Source organism: Hemitrygon akajei, chromosome 2 (genome assembly GCF_048418815.1).
Source record: "Hemitrygon akajei chromosome 2, sHemAka1.3, whole genome shotgun sequence".
Taxonomy (NCBI): domain Eukaryota; kingdom Metazoa; phylum Chordata; class Chondrichthyes; order Myliobatiformes; family Dasyatidae; genus Hemitrygon; species Hemitrygon akajei.
Window position 1 is genome coordinate 22,380,882 of NC_133125.1, and position 23,202 is coordinate 22,404,083.

A 23,202-nucleotide genomic window follows, 5' to 3' on the forward strand; every position below is an offset into this window, starting at 1 on the left:
TTAAGGGTTAATGGCATAGTCCAGTTTTTAAAGAATCACATAATTATAGTGATACGAGGAAGAATTTTGTCTGAGGAATTTGAGTCTTTGGATGCCATAAAATGGGGTGTGTACATTCTCAGTTGTTGAGATTACCAGTAAAACTACATTTTGATAAGAGAATGGTGGCTTCATTAAGTATTGGACTAGGTCCTGATTACAGAGTAAAATGATTGTCCACTAGCCTATAACAGCAAATCCAATTTTGATTACAACAATGGGTACATGTTATAACATAATGAATGAATCTCCTGAACCTTGGATGACATAGCTGTTGTATTTCATGTCTCTACCTCTAGGCTTTGTCTGCAGTTTTGTTACCACATTTGACCATCCACATATTGATTTACCAGTTCCTATCACTCAGTATTCTTTCCCCTTTAGCACCTAATTCAGCTCAGCCTGAAGCAAGATGCAACCCATTCAATATCAGATGTCAGAAAACAAATGCCTGACAACATACGGGCAGAGGATTCATTGGGTGAGACTATGGCCAGCAAAGATGCAAATTAATTGTGTACGGATGGCATCGCTTTGCAAGTGGTGTTGCTGAAGGATTGGTTGGTGTGTTTGTTGGATAATATAGCAAGCAGCCAGGGATGAAGGCCAACAGTCAAAACCATGTGGCAGAGGGAAAGTGTGTAGATGAGGACTGGGAAGGCCAGAATATATCCTTGGGCAGGGGAATTCCAAAAATAGTTACGTGGGCAGAAGGAGGCCACAATTAGATATTTTCTGTCCACTGCTGGAGGATGGCAACTATGTTGAATGATTTCTAAACAGAATTTCAAGAATACACACAGAGGGGAATCACTTTTGCCTTGGATTGGGACTTGTTTAGTAATCTTGGATAAAGGCTTCAAATTGTGTTGTGAGGTGAACAGAAATAAAGCTGATAACATATTGAAGGACTTAAGAGGAAAGGAAGGTTGCAAGTATAGGAAAGTCAGGTGGCTGTTTGGAGGTAAGGAAGATGATAGCATATTTGACAGGGAATGTCAAGTACTTGATAAAACAAAAACTCACATTATAGAAAACACACACTGGATTTTCTAGAGAGTCCCAGAGATTAAAATGTATAGAGGTTCAGAATTACTGGTTATTCAATCAAGTAATTCGTAAAACATGCGCCACTTAACAGCTTTCAAAAGATTTATCTTTTATCAAATCTTTAGCATACAAAAGGTTTAGTCCACATATGACAAACTGCATGCAAGAACAACCCAGAGGCAGTTACAAACTGTTCATGTTTACAGATTTAATTCCTTGGGTAGCGCACAAAACATTACACTGCACAGAAGAGCTTTATGCAATAATGTTTACATTTACAATTGATTAACTCCTGAGAATATGGTCAATTTCTGTTTGTAGTAATAATTTATAGAACTTATGTTAAATACATATTCTTTAAAAAAGCAATCTTGTCAACATGCATTAGTTCTAAACACTGAAATACAAGGAAAATTGCAAGAAAACAAGCAAAGCAATAGTCAAATCTTAATTTTGGAAATGAACCAACCTGTTGCGTAGTTCTACTCTTCCTTGCCTATAGTCAGGTATTGGTATATTTCTTCCAATTCAAAACCTAGAAATAGAATATCTAGAGCAAAATATTTGCAACTTTTACTATACTGACAATCTTTCTGTAGTCTCAAGCTGAAATGTTGACTTTTCCTCCAAGGATGCTGCCTAGTCCACTGAGCTCCTCCAGTAGTCTGTTTTTCACTCAGAATACTTGCTTGTGCTTAAATAAAATTTGTAAGTTCTCAAATGTGGGAAGAAATAAATATTCTGAAACTTCTAGAAATCAAATCTGGAAGCCCTTGCAGAAGTAACCAAAGGCATTAATCATTACCCACTTGTTTCTTCAAATATAACCCAAAATGCTCTTCATTTAACACACATTTGATGTCGTCATTATAGCACTAGACTGTGAATTACAAAAAAATTTAAACTCCTTCAGCAGGAAACCAGAGGTCCATGAGCCAGTTCTCAGTGGCGGCGAGGATCAGCAACTTTAAATTTCTTGGTGTTATAATTTCAGAGGACCTGCCCTGGGCCCAGCCCATAAGTGTAATTACAAAGAAGGCACGGCAGTATGTCTACTTCCTTAGAAGCTTGCAAAAATTCAGCATGACATCTAAAACTGTCAAATTTTTATAGAAGTGTGGTGAAGAGTATATTGACTGGCTACATCAACCTGGTATGGAATCAGCAATGTCCTTGAACAGAAAAATCTATATTAAAAAATAGTGAATACGGCCCAGACCACATGGTGGAGCCCTCCCCACCATTGAGCACATCTACACAGAGCACTGTCACAGAAAAGCAGCATCTAGCATCGAGGATACCACCACTCAGGCTATGTTTCTTCCCAAATCTGCCATCAGAACATGGTACAGGAGTATCAAGGCTCATACCAGCAGGTTCAAGAACAATTATTACCTTTCAACCATCACACTCTTGAACCAGAGGGGACAACTTCACTTGCCCCAGCACTGAACTGTTCTCAACCTATGGACTCACTTTCACGGACTCATCATCTCACGTTCTCGATCTTTATTATTTTAATTATTTTTTATATCTGCACAGTTTGTCATTTCAGCGGTGCAGTTTTTCTTTGGTTCTATTATGGTAATTGGACTTACTGAGTATGCCCACAAGAAAAAGAATTTCTGGGTTGCATATGGTGACACATACGGTATGTACTTTGATAATAAATTTACTTTAAACTTGAACTTCGAAAAAAAAACCCTCCACTTATGTGTTCCCAGTCATAATGAAGAGTCTGCCAGATAAATTAATTTAACACTGATACCAATGGATCAGATTTCTCAGCATTTTGCAGATGTTTTCTAAGCTGAGTATTTGATGGAGGTGGGGTTTGCTAGTGATCCATTTCTTTCCTTGGGTATCCTCTCCTACAATTTCAAAGTAGGATACCCAAACTTCTTTCTGACTTCGTGCCAGAATCCAAAACCCCACCTCTTCCAGAAGTGGATCTGATTTAGAAGCTTAAAGCCACCAGGGAAATCAACTAGTTAAGTCAATGCCTTACATACAATCGCAGGAATTGTACAGTGTTTATATGCACATTTTCACCAGAAGTATGGGAATTATATTTACACATGGAATTTGCAAGATATAGTCCATTCATTAAAAATATGCTCCCATTGGCTCCAAATAAAACCATATTGTGCCATTTTTATAAATGTTCTAGAACTGTACCTTATGGAAACATTCCGTCTTCAATCTGCAATCTAAACAAATCTTCCTGATTTGTTAAAACTACCATAGTTAAATTTTTGAACAGATTATGAAATTTGAATGCAGAATATCAAGTTTAAAATTAAAATCTATTACCCGTAAATATTTCTAATGGCTCCATTGAAGTTGTATTATTTTATTTGTACATACAGCTCGAACATAAAATGAGGAAACACAATAAGACAGGCCACTGCCAACAAATATTGCACTTATTACCAACCTGAGCTCTGTAATATAGTAGGATGATTGCATAAATAATTAGAAAATAAGTATTTTTAAAATCTTAAGTAAAGCTTAAGTTTTTAAAGCCTTCCGGAGGTCATTATAGAAATTGACTAATGAATTTCCCATTGCAGAATCCACCAATGTTTGTGGCAGCATTCCACGTAGGTCAGTCTGAATGAAACCAGTTAAGAGGCTGTGGTCAGAGTCACTCTTCATAGGAATGCAAAACCATCCACATGGGTGATTAAATCCACGAACAAACCTCTCTTGTTTCTCCCCATATTCAACACTGACTCCTGTGATGGATTAATGAAAAAAGGTTATGCTTTAATACAATTAGATAATTTGAATAATCCCTCCCCAAAATAACTAAACCCTTTGTAGTAGAAGGAAATAATTTTTACAATGTAGTTTTATTTATGGCTTTAAATTGAATAAAATACCAATTACAATTATTATTAATTGCAAACCTGCAGCTGCTGGAAATCCAAGCAACACAACAAAATACTGGAGAAACTTAGCAGGCCAGGCAGCATCTATGGAAAAGAGTACAGTCGACATTTGGACTGAGCCCCTTCATCAGCACTAGGGAAAAAAGGATGTGGAGTTAGAGTAGCACTTTCTCAGAGCAAGTATTACTCTGACTCCATCTTTTTATCCCCAGTCCTGATGAAGGGTCTCGGCCCAAAACATCAACTGTACTCTTCCATAGATGCTGCTGGGTTCCTCCTGCATTTTGTGTGTTCCAATTATTAATTAGGACATTTTAAATGAGAAGAGGCTTAACTTGTACAGTAAAACTCTTGTGTTCTTAACTTCAGGCTGTATGCTTAGCCTGAGGCTATGATTACTGTACTCATGCATCAACAATCTAGACCTCTGAAGCAATTTCCAAGAAACACAAAGTAATTTAATAGAAACAATATTCCTTCTGTATTAAATTATGGTTTCGTGAATACAAAACACAAGACATAGGGGCAGAATTAGGCCAATGGCTCCTCCATTCAATCACAGCTGATCCCTTTTTTCCCTCCTCACCCCTACTCCCCGGCCTTGTCCCCGTAATCTTTGATGCCATGTCCAATCACGAACCTATCAATCTCTACCTTAAATACACCCAACGACCTGGCCACCACAGCTGCCTGTGGTAACAAATTCTGCAAATTTACCACCCTCTGACTAAAAAAATTTCTCCACATCTGTTTTAAATGGATGTCCCTCTATCCAGAGGCTCTGCTCTCTTGTCATAGACTCTCCCACCATGGGAAACATCCTTTCGACATTTACTCTGTCCAGGGCTTTCAACATTCAAAAGATTTCAATGAGATCTCCCTTCATCCTTCTAAATTCCAGCGAGCACAGACCTAGAGCTATCAAACATTCCTCTGGCATTCCTGGAATCATCTTTGTGAACCTCCTCTGAACCCTCTCCAATGCCAGCACATCCTTTTCTTAGATAAGGAGCCCAAAACTGTTCACAATACTCAAGGTGAGGTCTCACCAGTGCCTTCTAAAGCCTCAGCATCATATCCCTGTTCTTGTATTCCAGACCCCTTGAAATGAAATGGTAACACTGCATTTACCTTCCTCACCACAGACTCTACTTGCAAGTTAACCTTTATGCTGTTTTGCACAAGGACTCCCAAGTCCCTTTGCATCTCAGGTTTTTGGATATCTCCCGGTTTCTAGAGTATGCACATTTATTTCTACTACCAAAGTGCATGACCGTGCATTTTCCAACATTGTATTTCAATTGCCACTTGCTTGCCCATTCTCCTAATCTGTCTAAGACCTTCTGCAACCTACCTGTTTCCTCAACACTTCCTGCCCCTCTACCAATCTTTGTATTATCTGCAAATTTGGCAACAAAGCCATCTATACCATCATCTAAATCACTGATATGCAGCATCAAAACGAGCGGTCACAACACAGACCCCTGCAGAACACCACTAGTCACTGGCAGTCAATCAGAAAAGGAGTTTTATTCCCACTCAGTGCCTCCCATCCAATTCACATCCACAGAATCTCCTGTCAGTGCCTCTAACTATTGAATCCCCTATCACTACTGCTCCCCTCTTCTTCCTCTTCCCCTTCTGCACCACGGACCCATGTTCAGTGCCAGTAACCTGGTCTCCATGGCACTCTGCTGGGAGAAGTATCCAAAACGCTATACTTATTTTTGAGGAGAATGGCCACAGGCAGTTAGCACAGAGCATTCCTTTTCTACTAGCAATCACCCAGCTACTCACCTCCTGCAACTTAGGGGTGATTACTTCCCCGTAACTCTGATTGATTATCTCATAATTCTCCCGTACCAGCTGTTGCTCCAGATCCCTAACACAGCCTTTAAGGACCTTCATCTGGATACACTTCACACAGATGTAGTTCCCTGGGATACTCTGGATCTTCCAGAACTCCAACATCCAACATAAAGAGTACACAACTAGGTACAGTAAGAGGGAAAAAAAGGGGGAACCTTAATGGAAACTTACCCAGAGCCAACGCCTCCTTTGAGCCAAAGCCTGACACTGCTATTCTCACCACAGACCTACTCCTACCAATGGCCGCCCCACTTCTCCCTTCTGTACTTTTTTAAAATTCACTGTGCTCCGCTCCCACCACTGATTGGGCCATCGGAATGGGCCTGAACACCCGCGAAGCTCTCCTTTTAAACAATCGTCACCGACCTGTGAGAAACCTGGTTGCTGTGCTCTGCTCCCGCTGCTGAATATGGGCTACTAGAGGTCATTTTTCCCATATGCATACAAAAATCTCAGCAAAATCAGCTACAAAAAATGTTGTACATGGAATAGTTTCATAATTTCTATTTAGCAATAATCCCATAACTTCCAGACTCCCTATCTCAGTTGATTTACGGAAAGAAGCAGTTCAGAAGATCCATTTCCTATTAGGGAAGGAGAGAAAAGAAGACTACCGTATATACTTAGCTACATGTGCTTACCACAAGTCAGCAGCCCATCCTGGTAATCTGTGGTATAGGAGAAGTCAATGAATTCTCTTGGGGCAATCACATTCCATAATTGTCCTGCTGTAGTGTAATGCATCAAACAACAACCCTGCTGTATAAAATAGTTGGGTATCAATATACATGCTGCTTTCTCCAATATCTCTTTTTCTATGTGTATCTTTCTGAATAGCAATAACATATTTAGTTAACACCTACAACAGAACAGAAATCAGTTCAAGTCACATAGTAAGTGATAAAACACGGAAACAGAACCATCAGCTGATTAGTCCATGTTAACCATCACCAATCCGTTAACATTTATCCTACATTAACCCCATGTTTTATTCTCCCTGCCTTCTCATTAACCACCCCAACATTCATAAATGCAGATTCTGCTGCTCATTGGCATGAGGAAACTAGAACATGTGATCACAGGAAAAATGTACAAACTCCACTCAAACCACACCATCTTTCTACAGTGTCTGTCCAGTCATCCAGAGTATTATGTTCACCTGGTTCCCATTCTTCATCCAGTTTGTAGGCAGAGAATCTTCATTTTCCTTTCCACTGCACTGCAACCTTTTAAAAAAAATATTCTAAAGATCTTTCCTTGACCCATTCCTGTTTTTTCATCCACATGCTGTCCAACAAAAACCACACCCAAAAAGTGTTTGAGATTCTTGCCTCTGGCATAATGAGGCAGCAGTTCTACAAAATGGACCACTATTTTGTATCAAGCCATACAAAGAAATGGCGCAATGAAAGCCTAATCAAAGAGGCAGGTCTTAAGAAGTACTTTGAAAAGGAAGAGACAGGCAGAGTGTTTTAGGGATAGAATCACAAAGCTTGGAGGAAAGCATGATCATTTAATGGTGCACCACTTGGGAATATGCACGAAACCAGGAAGGGTGGAGTGCACAGTTCTTGGAGGGAGGGCTGTGGACTAGAAGAAATTACAGAAAGGGAAGGCCATGGTCATGAGATAGATTTGTAAACCAACTAAAATGCTGGTTCAGAAGCAATACATATCAGCAGGCACAGAGATTGTGGATGATTAAGACTCAAAGATCAAATAAGGGCAGCTGAATTTTGGAAGTTTATTGTAGTTAGAAGTGGAATAACTGTAGTACAGAGCTGTAATTGTTAAGTCTAGGGATTAAAAGTTAAATGACTCAGCGATGGGATCAAGTAAATGAACATAGATGTTGGCAGTCTTAGGAATATCACAAATATGTGGTTAGAACCAACATGAATAAATAACTAACTTCAGCCTCAGACTCTTAGCAGAAGTTCAAATTAGGTCAATAGCTAGGAAATTTGTGACAGAGAGCAATAGCAATAGCAAAGCTGTCTGCTCTTAATATTTAATTCTAGGAAGTTGGCAATCATTAAATTTATATTTATTTACAGATTGGGACAGGTAGAGTTGGGTATCAAGTCAAGTCAAGTCAACTTTTATTGTCATTTTGACCATAACTGCTGGTACAGTGCATAGTAAAAATGAGAATGTTTTTCAGGACCATGGTTTACTTGACACAGTACAAAAAACTAGACTGAACTACGTAAAAAAAAAACACAGAGAAAGCTACACTAGACTACAGACCTACACTGGACTGCATAAAGTGCACAAAAACAGTGCAGGCATTACAATAAATAATAAACAGGACAGTAGGGCAAGGTGTCAGTCCAGGCTTCGGGTCTTGAGGAGTCTGATAGCTTGGAGGAAGAAACTGTTATATAGTCTGGTCGTGAGAGCCCGAATGCTTCGGAGCCTTTTCCCAGACGGCAGGAGGGATACATGAGGAATTGCAATCTTATCTATGCTTCTGTTTAAATTCCTTTTTAAATCTTGCAATTCTCACCTCTGTCACTACTTCTGGCAGCTCTGACCTACCATCCGTGGTTCAAAAAGCCTCATGTTGCCTTCAGATTTTTCCTCCCTCACCTTAAATATGTGCCCTCTAATCTTAGACTCCAATATTCTGGGTAAAAGTCTGACCATTCACCTGATTTATCTCCCTCATGATTTTATACACCTCTTAATGTCACTCCTCAGCCTCCTTTACACCAGGGAAAAAAAGCCCCAACCTACCCAGTCTTTCCTTATAACTCATGTTCTCCAGTCCTGGCAACATCCTTGTGAATCTTTTTTCTGCATCCTCCCCAACGTAATGACATCCTTTCAATAGCTCAGCAACCAAAACTATGTATGGTCTCACCAACATCCTAAAATGACCAGCATCTCCACTTTTACAATGTGGATATGGTTCAACACATCACTATTCTCTTCTCTGAATTCCCTAGCTTCCATGGTCTTTTCCCATAGTAATTACAGATGAGAAATATTCATTTAAGTCTTCATCCATCCCCTGTGGCTCTACACATAGACTTCTACATTTATTCTTGAGGGGCCCTATTCTTGCCCTCAGTATCTTTTGTTCTTAATATGGTTGCAGAAATCCTTAAGACTCTCCCTTAGCTTATCTAACAAACCTAAGTCATGTCCTCTTTTTACTCTCCTGATTTTTTTCCTCTTAAGTGTACTTCTGTATCCTTAATATTGACAGGTAGTGCCATAGGGCTCAGAGCTTGGATGGGGTGAAATTTATTAATTGTATCAGAGGAATTTTCACAACTAATATATTGATATACTTACAGAGGAGGCAACAATCGACTTCCTATTGGGAAGTAAAGTAAGGTGAGTGACTGATGAGTCAGTGGGGGAGCACTTTGGAACCAATAACCTAATTCTACTACTTTTAGAATAGTTATGAAAAAGGTAGGATTAATCTAAAATTAAAATCTTAAGGTGGGGCAAGGCTAATTTTGATGCAATTAGGCGCTCCATAGTTGCCTTCTCATCTCTCGAGATTTTGGGGCTGCTATAAAGGTTTTCACTGGCAAGAGCTACACTGAAATATTTGAAGAGTCCAGAAATGTTGAACAGGATTCTGGGAGATTTCATGCATCTGAACTTATCTGAACTTCACCATTTTGTGTTTAATGTATCAATGTGAGTGCATGAGATTATAATTCTTCCCACCAGGCACTTAATATTGGCACTCACAGGTTAGCCAGATGAAAAGCATTTCATTTACCTAGAAAATGGATTTCAGAGAATTCTGACAAGAATTGTACATACTTCAGTCATCTCCCACTTAAAAGGGTTGTGAAATAGGCAAAAAAAACACCTCTTCAAAGTACTAGTATATTGTAATAGGAACTGTGTTAGTTTTTAAAAACACAAAATTTAATTTTGGGGGGCCTGTACAACTTCTTTAGCATATTATTCCCATTAGACTTTCTAATAACCACTGATAGCAACAGAACACTTAATCCCTGCAAAGATTGACAGAGACGCTAGAGGAAAACCAGGATAGTACATATAAATTTCTGCTGATTTACAGGTGTTCATCAATGTCATAGATGCAAGGAGAGGTCTTGTGCTGCAAGGATGCCTAGACATCCAACAGGGTCACCATGAGGAAAACTTGAAAGGTGATAGCTGGGGAGTGTCTGGCCACAGGAACGATCACTGTACTAGACAGCATGCAGGCATAAGCTACAGTGTTTCATTCTGGTTGAGTTCCTCAACCAACTGCAACACTGCTGTGTCAGCAGAAAGACACAATTACCAAATCTTACATCCTTCATCTTAATAAAGCCAATTAAAGTTAGCAATTATAATTATTATTCAAAAGATACATTTAATGTCAGAGAAATGTGTACAATATACATCCGGAAATCCTTTTTTTCACAAACATATTATAGCATCATACTCTCATGATAGGAAAAAGAAATAAAGATAAAATTTCTAAAAAGCACCAGTTAGAAAGCAGTACAGTGAAGAAGCTTAAGAGATTCACATGATAAGATTTGATTTTCCTGCCTTCAAGATCCCAGAGCAGAATCTCAAGTTAAGTCTAGTCAAGTCATTTTTTATTGTCATTTCGACCATAAACTGCTGGTACAGTACACAGTAAAAACGAAACGACGTTCCTCCAGGACCATGGTGCTACATGAAACAACACAAAAACTGCACTAGACTACAGACCTACACAGGACTACATAAAGTGCACAAAACAATGCAGGGCAGTACAATAATTAATAAATAAATAAACAAGACAATAGGCACAGTAGCGGACAAATTTCAATATAATAATAAATAATGTAGATGTCAGTCTAGACTCTGGGTATTGAGGAGTCTGATGGCTTGGGGGAAGAAACTGTTACACAGTCTGGTTGTGAAAACCCGAATGCTTCAGTACTTTTTTGCCAGATGGCAGGAGGGGGAAGAGTTTGTGTGAGGGGTGTGTGGTGTCCTTCATAATGCTGTTAGCTTTGTGGGTGGTGTAAATGTCTGTAATGGCGGGAAGAGAGACCCTAATGATCTTCTCAGCTGACCTCACTATCCGCTGCAGAGTCTTGCGATCCGACATGGTGCAGTTTCCGAACCAGGCAGTGATGCAGCTGCTCAGGATGCTCTCGATACATCCTTTGTAGAATGTGGTGAGGATGGGGGGTGGGAGATGGACTTTCCTCAGCCTTCGCAGGAAGTAGAGATGCTGCTGGGCTTTCTTGGCTATGGAGCTGGTGTTGAGGGACCAGGTGAGATTCTCTGCCAGATGAACACCAAGAAATTTGGTGCTCTTAACGATCAAAATGGAGAAGCCGTCAATGTTCAGTGGAGAGTGGTCACTCCATGCTCTCCTTAAGTCAACACCCATCTCTTTTTTGTTCACATTCAGAGACAGGTTGTTGGCTCTGCATCAGTCCAGTAGTCGCTGCACCTCCTCTCTGTATGCTGACTCATCGTTCTTACTGATGAGACCCACCACAGTCGTGTCATCGGTGAACTTGATGATGTGATTCAAGCTGTGTATTGCTGTACAGTCGTGGGTCAGAAGAGTGATCAGCAGTGGACTGAGCACACAGCCCTGGGGGGCCTGCAAGCAATGCAATTAAAAATAAAGAGTGCAAAATGTCATTGTATAGTAAATTATGATACCTGTTGAAATTTCCCAACGATGTCCAAAGAGGTCATCAGACTGTCCCAGTCTAATCTATATGGGCCAGGTCGAATGAAATCCACTATTCTGTTGGGAGCCTCTTTCACCATTCCTTGAGTTTTGTAGCTGAGAAGTACATTCAAATGTCTTGTTAAACATCTCCACAAATGTTCTTCTATCCAAACAAATTAACTTTTCACTATAGAGAAGTTTCCAATGCATTTTCCACATCAGTTGTCTTTTAAAAGAACATTTTTCTGCTTGTTGCCCAATAACCACTTGTAACTACATGCATTCTTCATAAATTGCAATGACCCCCCCCCAACACTACCAAACAACCCCCCCCTGCCCCAGACTGACCAAGGAAACAGGATGCCACTTTTCAGTCTAGTTCCAATTTCAGAAGATTTTCATCAAATCATGGTTTCCGATTATTTTATGCATACGGCCTATCCCTTGGTGTTTTTTTACATGCTTAGTCCCATTAACCTTTTTTTAAAAAAAATAATAGATTATCCTTTGAATACTGATATTATCTCTACCAGGCTCCGTTTCATTGTCTATTAGAAAGCAGTTTGAAAATGACAAGATATATATTTGTTATTGTTTAAGATTTGCTAAGATCTTTCTGAGACTAACAGATTATCTTTCATCATTATATCCTTATTTATTTAATTTCCTTCATCATGACATGGACATTGCTTCAAAAGTACTTCATTCACTATAAGGCACTTTACAATTTAAAAGTTACTGACAATGAAAGTTTCCTTATGTGCCTTTAAAAACTCATTTATGTTTTTTGTTAAACTCATCTAATACTTATTCTAATCTTTTGCTTTTACCATATACTCTGTAATACCCAAACCTTACCCACTAAAACTTTTAGTTTAAATGTGATGATCAAATTTGAATGAATACTTACAGAAATCCCCCAAATTCTTCCGAGGGTTTCCGCCAAATAGTTACATCTTTCTGTAAAAAACAAGGTTAAAGAAATCATAAAATGAAAGAAAATACAAAATGCAAAGCTTTACCAAAATATTACAAACAGCTGATTTTTGAATGCACCTTAATTGCAAAACTCTTAATTGTGAACACAAGGATAATAAAGACAACAAAAGGAAGTCATACAATCCAATTTACCATGTGCAACTGAAGAGGAAACCATATTTTATATACAGTCAATGGCCACTTTATTAGGTGCATCTCGTTAATGCAAATATCTAATCAGCCAATCATGTGGCAGCAACTCCCCACAAAAGCATGCAGACATGGTCAAAAGGTTCAGTTGTTCAGACCAAACATCTGAACAGGGAAGAAGTGTGATCTAAGTAACACTAACCCTGGAATAATTGTTGGTGCCAGACAGGGTGGTTTATATATCTCAGAAATTACTGATCTCCTGGGATTGTCATGCACAACAGTCTCTACAGTTTACAAAGAGTGGTGCGAAAAACAAAAAACCATCTAGTGAGTGGCAGTTCTGTGAGCAAAAGTGCCTTATTAATGAGAGAGGTCAGAAGAGAATGGCTAGTCTGGTTTAAGCTGACAGGGAGGCAGCAGTAACTCACATAACCACATATTACAACAGTGGTATGCAGAAGAGCATCTCTGAATGCACAACACATTGAACCTTGAAGTGGATACGCTATAGCAGCAGATGACCACAAACATATAATCAGGGGCCACTGTGTGCATTATTAAATTACAAATTATCTGGGCTGATATCAAACAGAGAAATTATAAACCTTCTTAAAGAATATGGAAATCTACAAAGCAACGAAAACTGGGAGCTATAAATCTGTACTAAAAATACACTGGTATGTATTCCTTTAATCAAACAAGAATATGCTTCAGGAACACTCCATGTCAGGCAGTATCTACGGACGGCAAAACAAAGCTAATGTTTCAGGTCAAAGAACCTTTCGTTCTAGAAAAAGTCTTTGACCCAGCATGTTGCCCATGTTCCTCTTTCCACTGTTGCTGCCTGATCTGCTGAATGCTTTCAGCGTTTTCTGTTTTTATTTTCAGATTTTCAACATCTGTAGTTTATTTTATTATGATTATTTCTGTTCTTTACACAGAAAGGGAAATGGTGAACCAGTGCCACGGGCAAACTTGGAAATAAGAGCATAGACATACTGTAGGATATGTGGTTTCCTATCCCAATTCTCATGACATCAGCAAGAATCCATTTTAAATGCAGTACCCTGATCAATGTCAGAGATAACATACTTACCGTTTTCTTTGCAATTCTCCACTCATCATTTCCAATGTTGTAATAATTAACAAGAATGTGTTCAACTTCTGTAGCTAGTTTTTGTGCATCTGGTAAAGGTTCCATTTCCACTAAACTGGAATATTAAAAACATTAGGCATCAGATAATTTCCCAGAAAGGTTAACTTTTCACTTCTATTTTTAGATGGAATTCATGAGAATGAACAGAATTACAGATTTAGGACATACTCTAAATAAATTTTCATTGAAATAAAACTTTCAATGTAGCATATTTGATATTGATTACTAACTTCAGACAAAGAATAAACAGCTTTGTTGAAACATATAGTAGAGCAGCAGCCTCACAAGGAAAAGTGAAGAAAAAGTAAAATGGAATTAGCATAAGATTAATGTAAGATTGGATACTTTATGGTTGGTGTGGTCCAAGTTGATGATGGGCCTGTTTCTATGACAGATGACTATGACTTCCTATAGTTTATATAAATGACTTGAACAAAGGCACCACAAGTATGATTGCTAAAAATTGCTGATGGCACAAAAATAGTTGGGAAGAAAATTGTGAGGAAGACATGAGGGGCTACAAATATACACAAATCCTGTAGGTTGTGTGAGAAAGCAAAGATTTGACAATGGAGTATAATGTGGCAAAATATGGTACTTTTGGTGGAAGCATACACAAAAAAAAATCACGTTATCTAACTGTTGGTAGATTTCAGAGCCACGAGTTACAATGGGTTCTTAGTGTCCTGTTGAATAATTCATAAAAGGCAAGTATATCTAATAATTAAGGAAGCTAACAAAATGTTATTGTTTATATTGAGGGGAATTAAATACAAGAAATGTTACACTTTAGTTATAAAGAGTAATAGTGAAACCGCATGTGGAACAGAGTAAGTACACCATGTGACTGTGTGCTTAGCCCCCCTGCTCTACCCGCTTTACGCTAGTGACTGTGTGGCTAACCACAGCTACAATGCCATCTGTAAGTTTGCTGACAACACCATTGTTGTTGGCTGAATCAAAAGGAAGCGACGAATCAGCATGAGAAGGAGACTGATTTTGTGTGTGTTGCTTGAATTTCCAGCATCTGCAAATTTCCCTGTGTTTACTATGTATTGTGTTGGTTTTATTTAAAGAAGGATGGAAGCTGTTCAAATAAAGTTTACTAGACTAGCGCTTGGAAATGGATGGGTTGTCTTGAGAAAAAAAGTGGACAGGCTAGGCTTGTGTCCATTGGAAATGGGAAGAGTGAGCGGGGGTTTTGCTGTAACATACATAGTACTAGGGGATTTTCCCACAAAGGTTTTGGAGGGAACTTTTGCTCATGCGAGAAAAGAGAACTAGCTCATTTAAGACATGGATGTGGTATTTTTTATTCTCTCAGAGGACATGGGTATTTAGAACCATCTTCCTCAAATGGAAGGAGGATTTTTTGAATATTTAAGGCAGAAATACATAAATTCTTCATAAGCATTGGGGGTGGAAGATTATCTCGGGTCAACAGGAAGGCAGAGCTGAAGTCTCAGTCTGATCAATACTGCATCTGCTCCTCATTACTATACCTTTATACCTCAGCATGGTGGCATCCATCATTAAGGACCCTCAGCCTCTGAGACATGTCCTCTTCTCATTACTATCAGAGAGGAGGTACAAGCAAGAGCCTGCGGACACACTTCAACATTTTAGGAACAGCTTGTTCCCCTCCACCATCAGATTTCTGAATACTCATGAACCACCAGCACAACCTATTTGCTCTCCTTTACCACTATTTTATAAATATTTTTTATTGAAACTTATAGTATTTTAGTGCAATAGACAGGATTCCCAAGGAGAGTGAATAATTTTCTGTTTGAGTTTAAAATCATACCAGTTTCAGAATTTCTACATTTTATGGGTACTATTCGTGGATAGAAATGATCAAATACTTAGTATGGACAAGCACAAAACCCAAGAGCAGGTGTTTGGTGTCAATACGAAACAACTATCATATCATGAAACGTTCAGCAGTGTTTGAGGCTGCAGTTACAAGGTTGTTATTAAACCAATTATTTCAGAAAGATTCTCATGAGAAGCTGTGATTTTCCAAAACAATGGAAGTTTACCAGCAGTTCAAAACAAAACTATAAACAACTGTTTTTAAAAAAGGTTATGATGGTTTAACAAATATCTCAGCAACCTTTTAGCAGAAATAACTACCATGAGGTAATGAATGGAATTTTCAGAGTAAATTTATCCCCCGAGACAGGTGGAACAGAGTTGGGAAACATTTAAGGAACACCTTAAATAATAACTATTCTATACACAGTAGTTTAGAGTGGATTCAACAATGCCCTCTATAACTAAAGCATAACCTCATTACTTTTGTATTTAATTGCACTGCTAAAGGTGACCTTTCAGAGAAAAAATCCATATGAACAGGATTCTACTCACATCTTAAGATTTCCTTCGTTAAGGTATGCTTCCTGCAAAAATCATCCCTTTCCATTGCCTTATATAGACCAGTTTTTCATTAAAAAGTAATCAAATTATTTAAGGCAGCAAAGGTTTACCACAGTGTGCGAAGCTTGCGTAGACATGTTTCAGGAAAGCATATGCACACTCTAAACAAAAAGACAGCAGTTACTGTAAATACTACGTAAAACAGGAAGCCAGACTACAGCAGTATTAAATACTGAGGCTGAGGCATGACCCTGAATTCTTTTTAATATACATTCTCCATCTAATTCTAAATTTGACCTTCCATTAACTGACTAACACCAAAAATTGATACGGGAGATAAGCCTCCAGTTGAAGTAATCGTTAGTTAATTTTTAGGAGGTCAAAGTGAGGAGCCACACTACTTATAGCTTGATACGTGTTCATCGAATTTCCAATAATGTCCTTGCACATTACCATCATCCATCCAGAGTCTACTTCCATTTTAAAATCCTCCATTTACCCAAGAAACGATATGATGTTTGTCATGTGTAAGAAGAGCAGATTGTAAGGAAAGCATACAAGTACACAATAAGTGTTTCAACATGGTACTGTAAACTGGCCTATGCCAAATATATCAAATGCAATGTGGAATATTTATCATTTAGCACCAACAGGCTCTTTAACCCACTGAGACTGTATTGATTATTAAATGCTCATTTAAAGTAATCCTGCACTGATCCCATTTTGATCCTCCATCACTCGCCCAAATACCAGGAGAAATTTACAACAGCCAATCAACTTTCTTATCTTTTGGATGTAGGAGGAAGCTGGAGAACCTGGAGAAAACCCATACAATCACAAGGAGATTGTGCAGAGTCCACACTGAGAGTACCAGAAGTTAGGAATGAACCCAGGAGTCCTGAGCAGCAGCAGCAGCAGCAGCAGCAGTACCATTGTGCCACCCCAAGGGTATTTGGGAAGAAAGTGTGTGAGAAACAATCAAAAGAATTTTCAGGTAATGAAGGCTGTCAGGGACAACAAAAATGAGAAAACAGCAAAATGATCATTGCTGTTCATTTAGAAGCAAGATCTTTCATATTAGACGCTGAAGTTACACAGAATGCCAAAGATTGAAATTAGCCTATCTGAGCAAAGAAAGAAAAAGACAAGGTATGGGTAAAGAAATTGGTGTTTGGTCCTCCATACATGAGCAACAGGATGCAAGCCTACCTTTTGGACAGTAATCAGTCATAGACATTGAGCCATCCACAATCAAGAAAACTGAGTGTGTACTGGTGAATGTATTATTAAATAACTCCACAACAATCACACAGAGTTTACTGGGACCTGCAGAAAGCCCAAAACTTGGAACTAGAAAAGATGAGGTAGAGAAGGGAACAACCAAGTAAAGTTGTGCATAATGGAAAAATGGTACCAATGAACCAGGTTCAAGTGCATAATGGAAAAATGGTACCAATGGCAGACTGCAGTCACTGACAGAACTGTTTACCACTGCTCTCAACCAGGTCCTAAGAATTGTCAAAAATATTGAACAATATTTATCAAGCATGATATACTTATTCATATGCCTGAAACCAGATTCCAGCAACAGATGCTGTATTCTAAGTTCAATCATGGCATGAGATTATCAGGCAGAGACTGAGAAATTTTCAAGACAACAAAAGAAAATCCAGTTATGACTCCCAAAATTCAATGGCATTACCATCACTGAATCTGCCATTATTAATATCTTGAGGGTTACCATCAGTCAGGAACTGAACTGGAATAACCATATACACAATATGGCTACAAGAAGCCTAGGAATCCTGTAGAAAGTAATTCACCTCCTAACTCCCCAAAACCTGACCAACATCTACAAGGCTTATGTCAGGAGTGTGTCTGAATACTCTATACCTGTATGGATGCAGTAACTACAACAACACAACGCCATACAAGCTATTTACCAGTTGGCTTGATGAGCATCCCATCCACTCACATAAAGCAGCAGAAATTTGTGCCATCTACAGGATGCACTGCATCAACTCCTTACAGAGCAAACCGATTACCTTCACCGTCTAGAAGGACAGGCAGCAAAAGCATGGGAAGGCCATCATCTGGAAGTTGTCTTCCAGGCCAAACACTATCCTGATTTCAAAATATATAGACAACTCTTCATCTCACCATGGGGAGAAAGATTCTGACTAACTACCTTATCATTGTCTCCATTGTTCTATACACTGCTATTCGGTCACTTGGGAATGTCTGGCCCATGACAAGTGGAGTGGAGAAGACTCTGTCAAGGTAGTACTGAGAACCTTGAAACTATTTAACTGGAGTTGCTCCTCACATTCCCCTCCAGATTTCTACCATTCACCCAGACGCTAGAAACAATTAACCTACCAACCTATATGTCTTTGGGATATAGGAGAATATTGGAGAACACAGGTCTTTGGGGAAAGGAAAAAAGCTCACTATCTCACAATTACACACCCATCTATCAGCACCTCCTGCCCCGTATTTTGCAGCTCCTCAGTGGAAGCAAGTCGTTGACAATTCTCTTGGTTGGTAGTTGCTTATCCTTACCCCAAGACCATACAGTTGACAGAATATGGATCAACATCTTCGTGATGTGGTTGACATTTTAACCATACTGGCATCACACTTTGAAGATTTCTTTCGCTGGGACTGCCAGCTTTACGTAGAAACAAAACCTTCACCCAAGACTAGTCATTTGTCACGGACTCGACCCTCCAACTAGGATGGATGCCCTATCCCATTTGTTTCTCTGGGACTCGCACTTTCACTTGGAACTGACACCCTTATCTGAAACTTTTACCAGACTGGCAGTTGATTAAAATTCGAGTGGCAGTCTTTTAGAACAGCTAAAGCTGCGCTCCCATGGTGTATACTCACATTTTTTTCTGGGTATCGATGTCAAAGCTCCCGTTCACTCACGCTTCCTTGAATGGATCGCTCAGACCGGTGCCGCGTCACGTGATTGACAGCTACCCCATCCAATCACGTTGAATCGTATGGTTGGCGCAATCTTCACTCCACCAAAGCTGGGACGAGGAATCAGATTATAGTATACCAACTGTATAATAATAATAATAAATATAATAACTATAATCAGGCTCTGTTCCGCACCGGAAATCAAGCAGACGGGGCTTACGGGATCGCACGCCACCTGACGTACGGGGAAAGGAAGGCGGGACTTGGGGCCGGCAGCGCGCGAGCGTTTTGAGAGCTCGCCGGGATCAGGTCAGGTCCCGCGCGGTGTGATGTCATATCACTTGGCCATCGGATTGGCTGGCAGACGGTCGGCCGGTTTGGGTCACGTGATGGTGGGTATGACCGCAGCCCCTTTCGCCTCAGGCCCTGCATCTCAGGTTAAAGAGTTGTCTGTTGTTGGAGCAACGCAGCAGTTCTGGTAGCATCCTTGGAGGGGAATAGACGTTTCGGGCCGAGACCCTTACTGAGGACTCCCCGAAACGTCCACCGTTTATTCTTCATAAACTGCCTGACCAGCTGAGTTCCTCTTGTATTTTGTGTCTGTATCTGCAGAATCTTGTCTCCATCAATTTCTGCAGCTCTGAAAAGTCTTGGATCTGAGAATTTAACTCCTGACCCTGCCTCCAAAGATGTTGCCAGCATTATTCCGTTATACTCATTAAACTCGGTAATTTAGGTGACGTTCTTGTTTATTGACGATCTGACTTCTGATAACCCTGGCAGCTCATTTCCTCAGTAGCTAATATGACCTAAATCCAGACCTCGTTTCTCAGCCACGAATCGCCAATGACAAGAATTTTCTTTTCACAGCTACTAGCCTCATTCAGTGCACCAATCACGACTCCAGTTAAGGGGGGTCGATCTGAAACATCTGCAGTCCATTTTCCTCCATTGATGCTCTTTGACCCGCTGAATTTCTCTAGCTTTTTGTACAACTGCCTTTGTTTCTAGATTTTAACGAGAAGATAAACTGCCTGGGCCAAGTTCACACCACCAACCCCCACCCACCCCACCTCACGGAACACCTTGATTCCATTTGCTCTCTAATCTCATACCTAACTATACATTGATAAAGACGATAACCTATAAGAAGGATACCAAGAAACAATAATCCTACCCTAATCATGGGACTATTTATAATGACCAATTAATCTACCAACAGGTACACCTTTGGACTGTGCTGGGAAACTGGAGCACCCAGAGAAAACCCACACACAGACGGGGAGAACATACAAACTCCTTACAGGCAGCGGCGGGAATTGAACTTGTATTGCTGGTATTGTAAAGTTGTGCAAACCAAGAGAATCAGAGATTACCCAGTTGCTATTTATCCCTCAAATGTAATTTGGAAAATTCTCATCATTTGGTGATTTATTTCATTGCCATTATTGAAATTTTGCAATTTGCCAGTTTATATACGTGCTACATTTTATGGGGCTATATTTCCAAATTACTTTATTGGCTGTGAAGGCAGTTTGGCAATCTGAAGTGAAAGCAAGTTCAAAAAATTCAGGGAAATTTTATAAAATGTTTCTGACCAGCATGGTCTTGCCATAGGGGTATTTTTCACTAGGCAGTCATAATATATGTAGGTAGCAGTAAATTTTGCAACAATTGCACAGAATTCCACAGAAAGTGACATGATAATTTCCTTCCAGTTTAGGCTCCATCCAGTTATACTGCAAATAAGTTACTGGAATTTATTTGCCTTTCAGCCTATCAAAGGCAATATTCTTAATGTGTCTTCAGAATTGTCACACCCTTTCTATGCCGTAGTATTTGGAGCACTCTACCATTCAAGGCCACTGTTAATTAATGATGGTAAATGGACTATACAAACTCAGAAACCAACCTAAAGCTTGTCTGGTGTGCTTGTACATTTTCAGTGGGGTACTCAGGAGAGGGAGCGATGCCATTATTAAAGAATTTTAATTTAGGGGAAATCAGAAAATTATTTTGCTACAGTAGTATAAGCTGACAACTTTCCACATTCATTGATTAATCCAATAAAGAAAAGCACAGCATGTGGATAGTATAACAATTGTCACAATGATAGCAATCCCAAGCAGGAGTACAGCTGCTGCACATCACACTTGATTGAATTTTTTATATCACAAAACAAATACTGAATTTCTGTCACACCTCTGCCTAGAAAAACAATACTAAGCAGATTAGATCATTCTAAAAGTTATGCAAATCTGATTATTAAAAAAATTACAACAGCTTTTTATCGCCTTTTCTCCCTCATGCAGCAAAATAAGCTATGCCAGATATTTAATGAAAACTCAATGTTTAAAATAAACAGAGATAATATATCTTAGAGCTATTTTAGACAAACTAGCTTCAGCCTATGTGCTTTTCTTATTGTAGCAAAATACTTATACTAGAAGTAATTGTCCACCTCTAAATTAAGTTAAAACTTTCTTTTAAGTTTCTATTTAATTCAAATACAAAAGCTTATTTAAACTAACCAGCCTCAAAGACTGAGCTAATTTAAATCATATGAACTCTTGTTATGATGTCCAACTTAAAAATAGTTGTAAGTTATTTGTTAAAGTAGACAAATTGGCTACTTTAAAATAAGGTGCTTTGCAATGTTCTTTAACAGAATCAATGTCATGTGGTGCACCTGCTTTCGTATTCCTCCTGTACCTGTACTGTACCTAATAAAGTGGTCACTGAGTATATGTTCATGGTCTTCTGCTGCTGTAGCCCATTCATTTCCAGGTTCAACATGTTGTGTATTCAAAGATACTGTTCTGCACACTAATGGTGTAGAGTGGTTATTTGAGTTCCTGTTGTCTTCCTGTCAGCTTGAACCTGTCTGGCCATTCTCTTCTGACCTCTCTGGTTAACACATTATTTTTGCCTACAAATTGCCACTCACTGCACGTTGTTTTCTTTTGCACCATTCTCTGTAAACTCAAAAGACTTGTGCGCGGAAATCCCAAGAGATCACCAGTTTCTGAGATACTCAGACCACACCGTCTAGCACCAATAATCATTTCACAGTCAAAGAGACACTTAGATCACATTCCATCCTCATTCTGATGTTTGATCTGATCAACAACTGAACCTCTTGATCAACAACTGAACTGCATGCTTTTATGCATTGAGTTGCTGCCACATGATCGACTGATTAGATATTTGCATTAATGACCATATTGTCTGTACATAAACTGAACACTCAGTGTATAGCCTGCAGCAAATATTAGGGTTTTAAGGCAAAAAAAGCATTGATTATTTGCAAACACAAGCTTTGTGGTGAAGGCAAGAATATAATGGTTTTGACATTAGGGATTCTGCTGTGATCTGTACTGATATGAACTTTCAAGAAGGTGTAAATACATTAGGTGATCTCTATGAGAATAGGATTTTTATGTTGTATGTGGATTTGCAGAGGAAATATAACTTTGTAGATAAAGGGAATTTCTGGAAGTATTTACAAATAAGACATTGCGTTAGTAGCATATTCAAGAATGGTGGCCCACAAAGTAACCCTTTAACTGAATACTTTACACTACCACGGGAAGTTCATAAAGTATCAGTGTTTTATAAAATGTTCAAGCACTCTGTAGGTGAACCATGTAACAATCTCAAAGCGGTATGGCAGAAGGATCTCAGAAGTGATATTGAAGATAATGAGTGGTCAAATATTTTATCAAATGTGGGTAGACATATTAGGGAAGCGAGAGGGAAATTTATTTAGTATAAGATAGTACACATATTATTAGACACCAACTAGACTCTACAAAATGGGGATTGTTGATAGTAATTAATGCTGGAAATGTAAAAATGAGATGGGCACCTATTTTCACATGATTTGGGAGTGTTCCATGGTTTGTCCATTTTGGTGTAAAGTTCTTGATTTGTTGGGGAATTGGTCGGGTCCTACACTGCCCTTGTGCCCACGGCTTTGTCTCCTGGGTGATAGGACAATGATAACTAACGTAAACAATGACAGATTTAGTATTTTAAAGGTCTCATCACAGCTGCAAGAATTATATTGCAAAACTGGAAAAAAC

General features: G+C 39.1%; 1 protein-coding gene across 3 annotated transcripts; it reads right to left on the reverse strand.

Moving 5' to 3' along the window:
* Positions 1 to 1,277: 1,277 nt before the first annotated feature.
* Positions 1,278 to 19,400, reverse strand: stard4 (StAR related lipid transfer domain containing 4). 3 transcript variants are annotated; one of them, XM_073068292.1, is made up of 7 exons: positions 19,313 to 19,390; positions 19,079 to 19,227; positions 13,748 to 13,862; positions 12,431 to 12,480; positions 11,508 to 11,634; positions 6,494 to 6,611; positions 1,278 to 3,827 (listed from the first exon to the last, which is right to left on the reverse strand). In XM_073068292.1, the coding sequence occupies exons 3-7, from the start codon at positions 13,850 to 13,852 to the stop codon at positions 3,601 to 3,603; spliced, it is 627 nt and encodes a 208-aa protein (XP_072924393.1). In that variant the 5' UTR covers positions 13,853 to 13,862; positions 19,079 to 19,227; positions 19,313 to 19,390; the 3' UTR covers positions 1,278 to 3,600. The 3 variants fall into 3 exon arrangements, with proteins under 3 accessions (XP_072924393.1, XP_072924400.1, XP_072924384.1); XM_073068299.1 differs by having other exon boundaries at positions 6,494 to 6,608; positions 19,079 to 19,400; XM_073068283.1 differs by having other exon boundaries at positions 19,079 to 19,395.
* Positions 19,401 to 23,202: the final 3,802 nt, after the last annotated feature.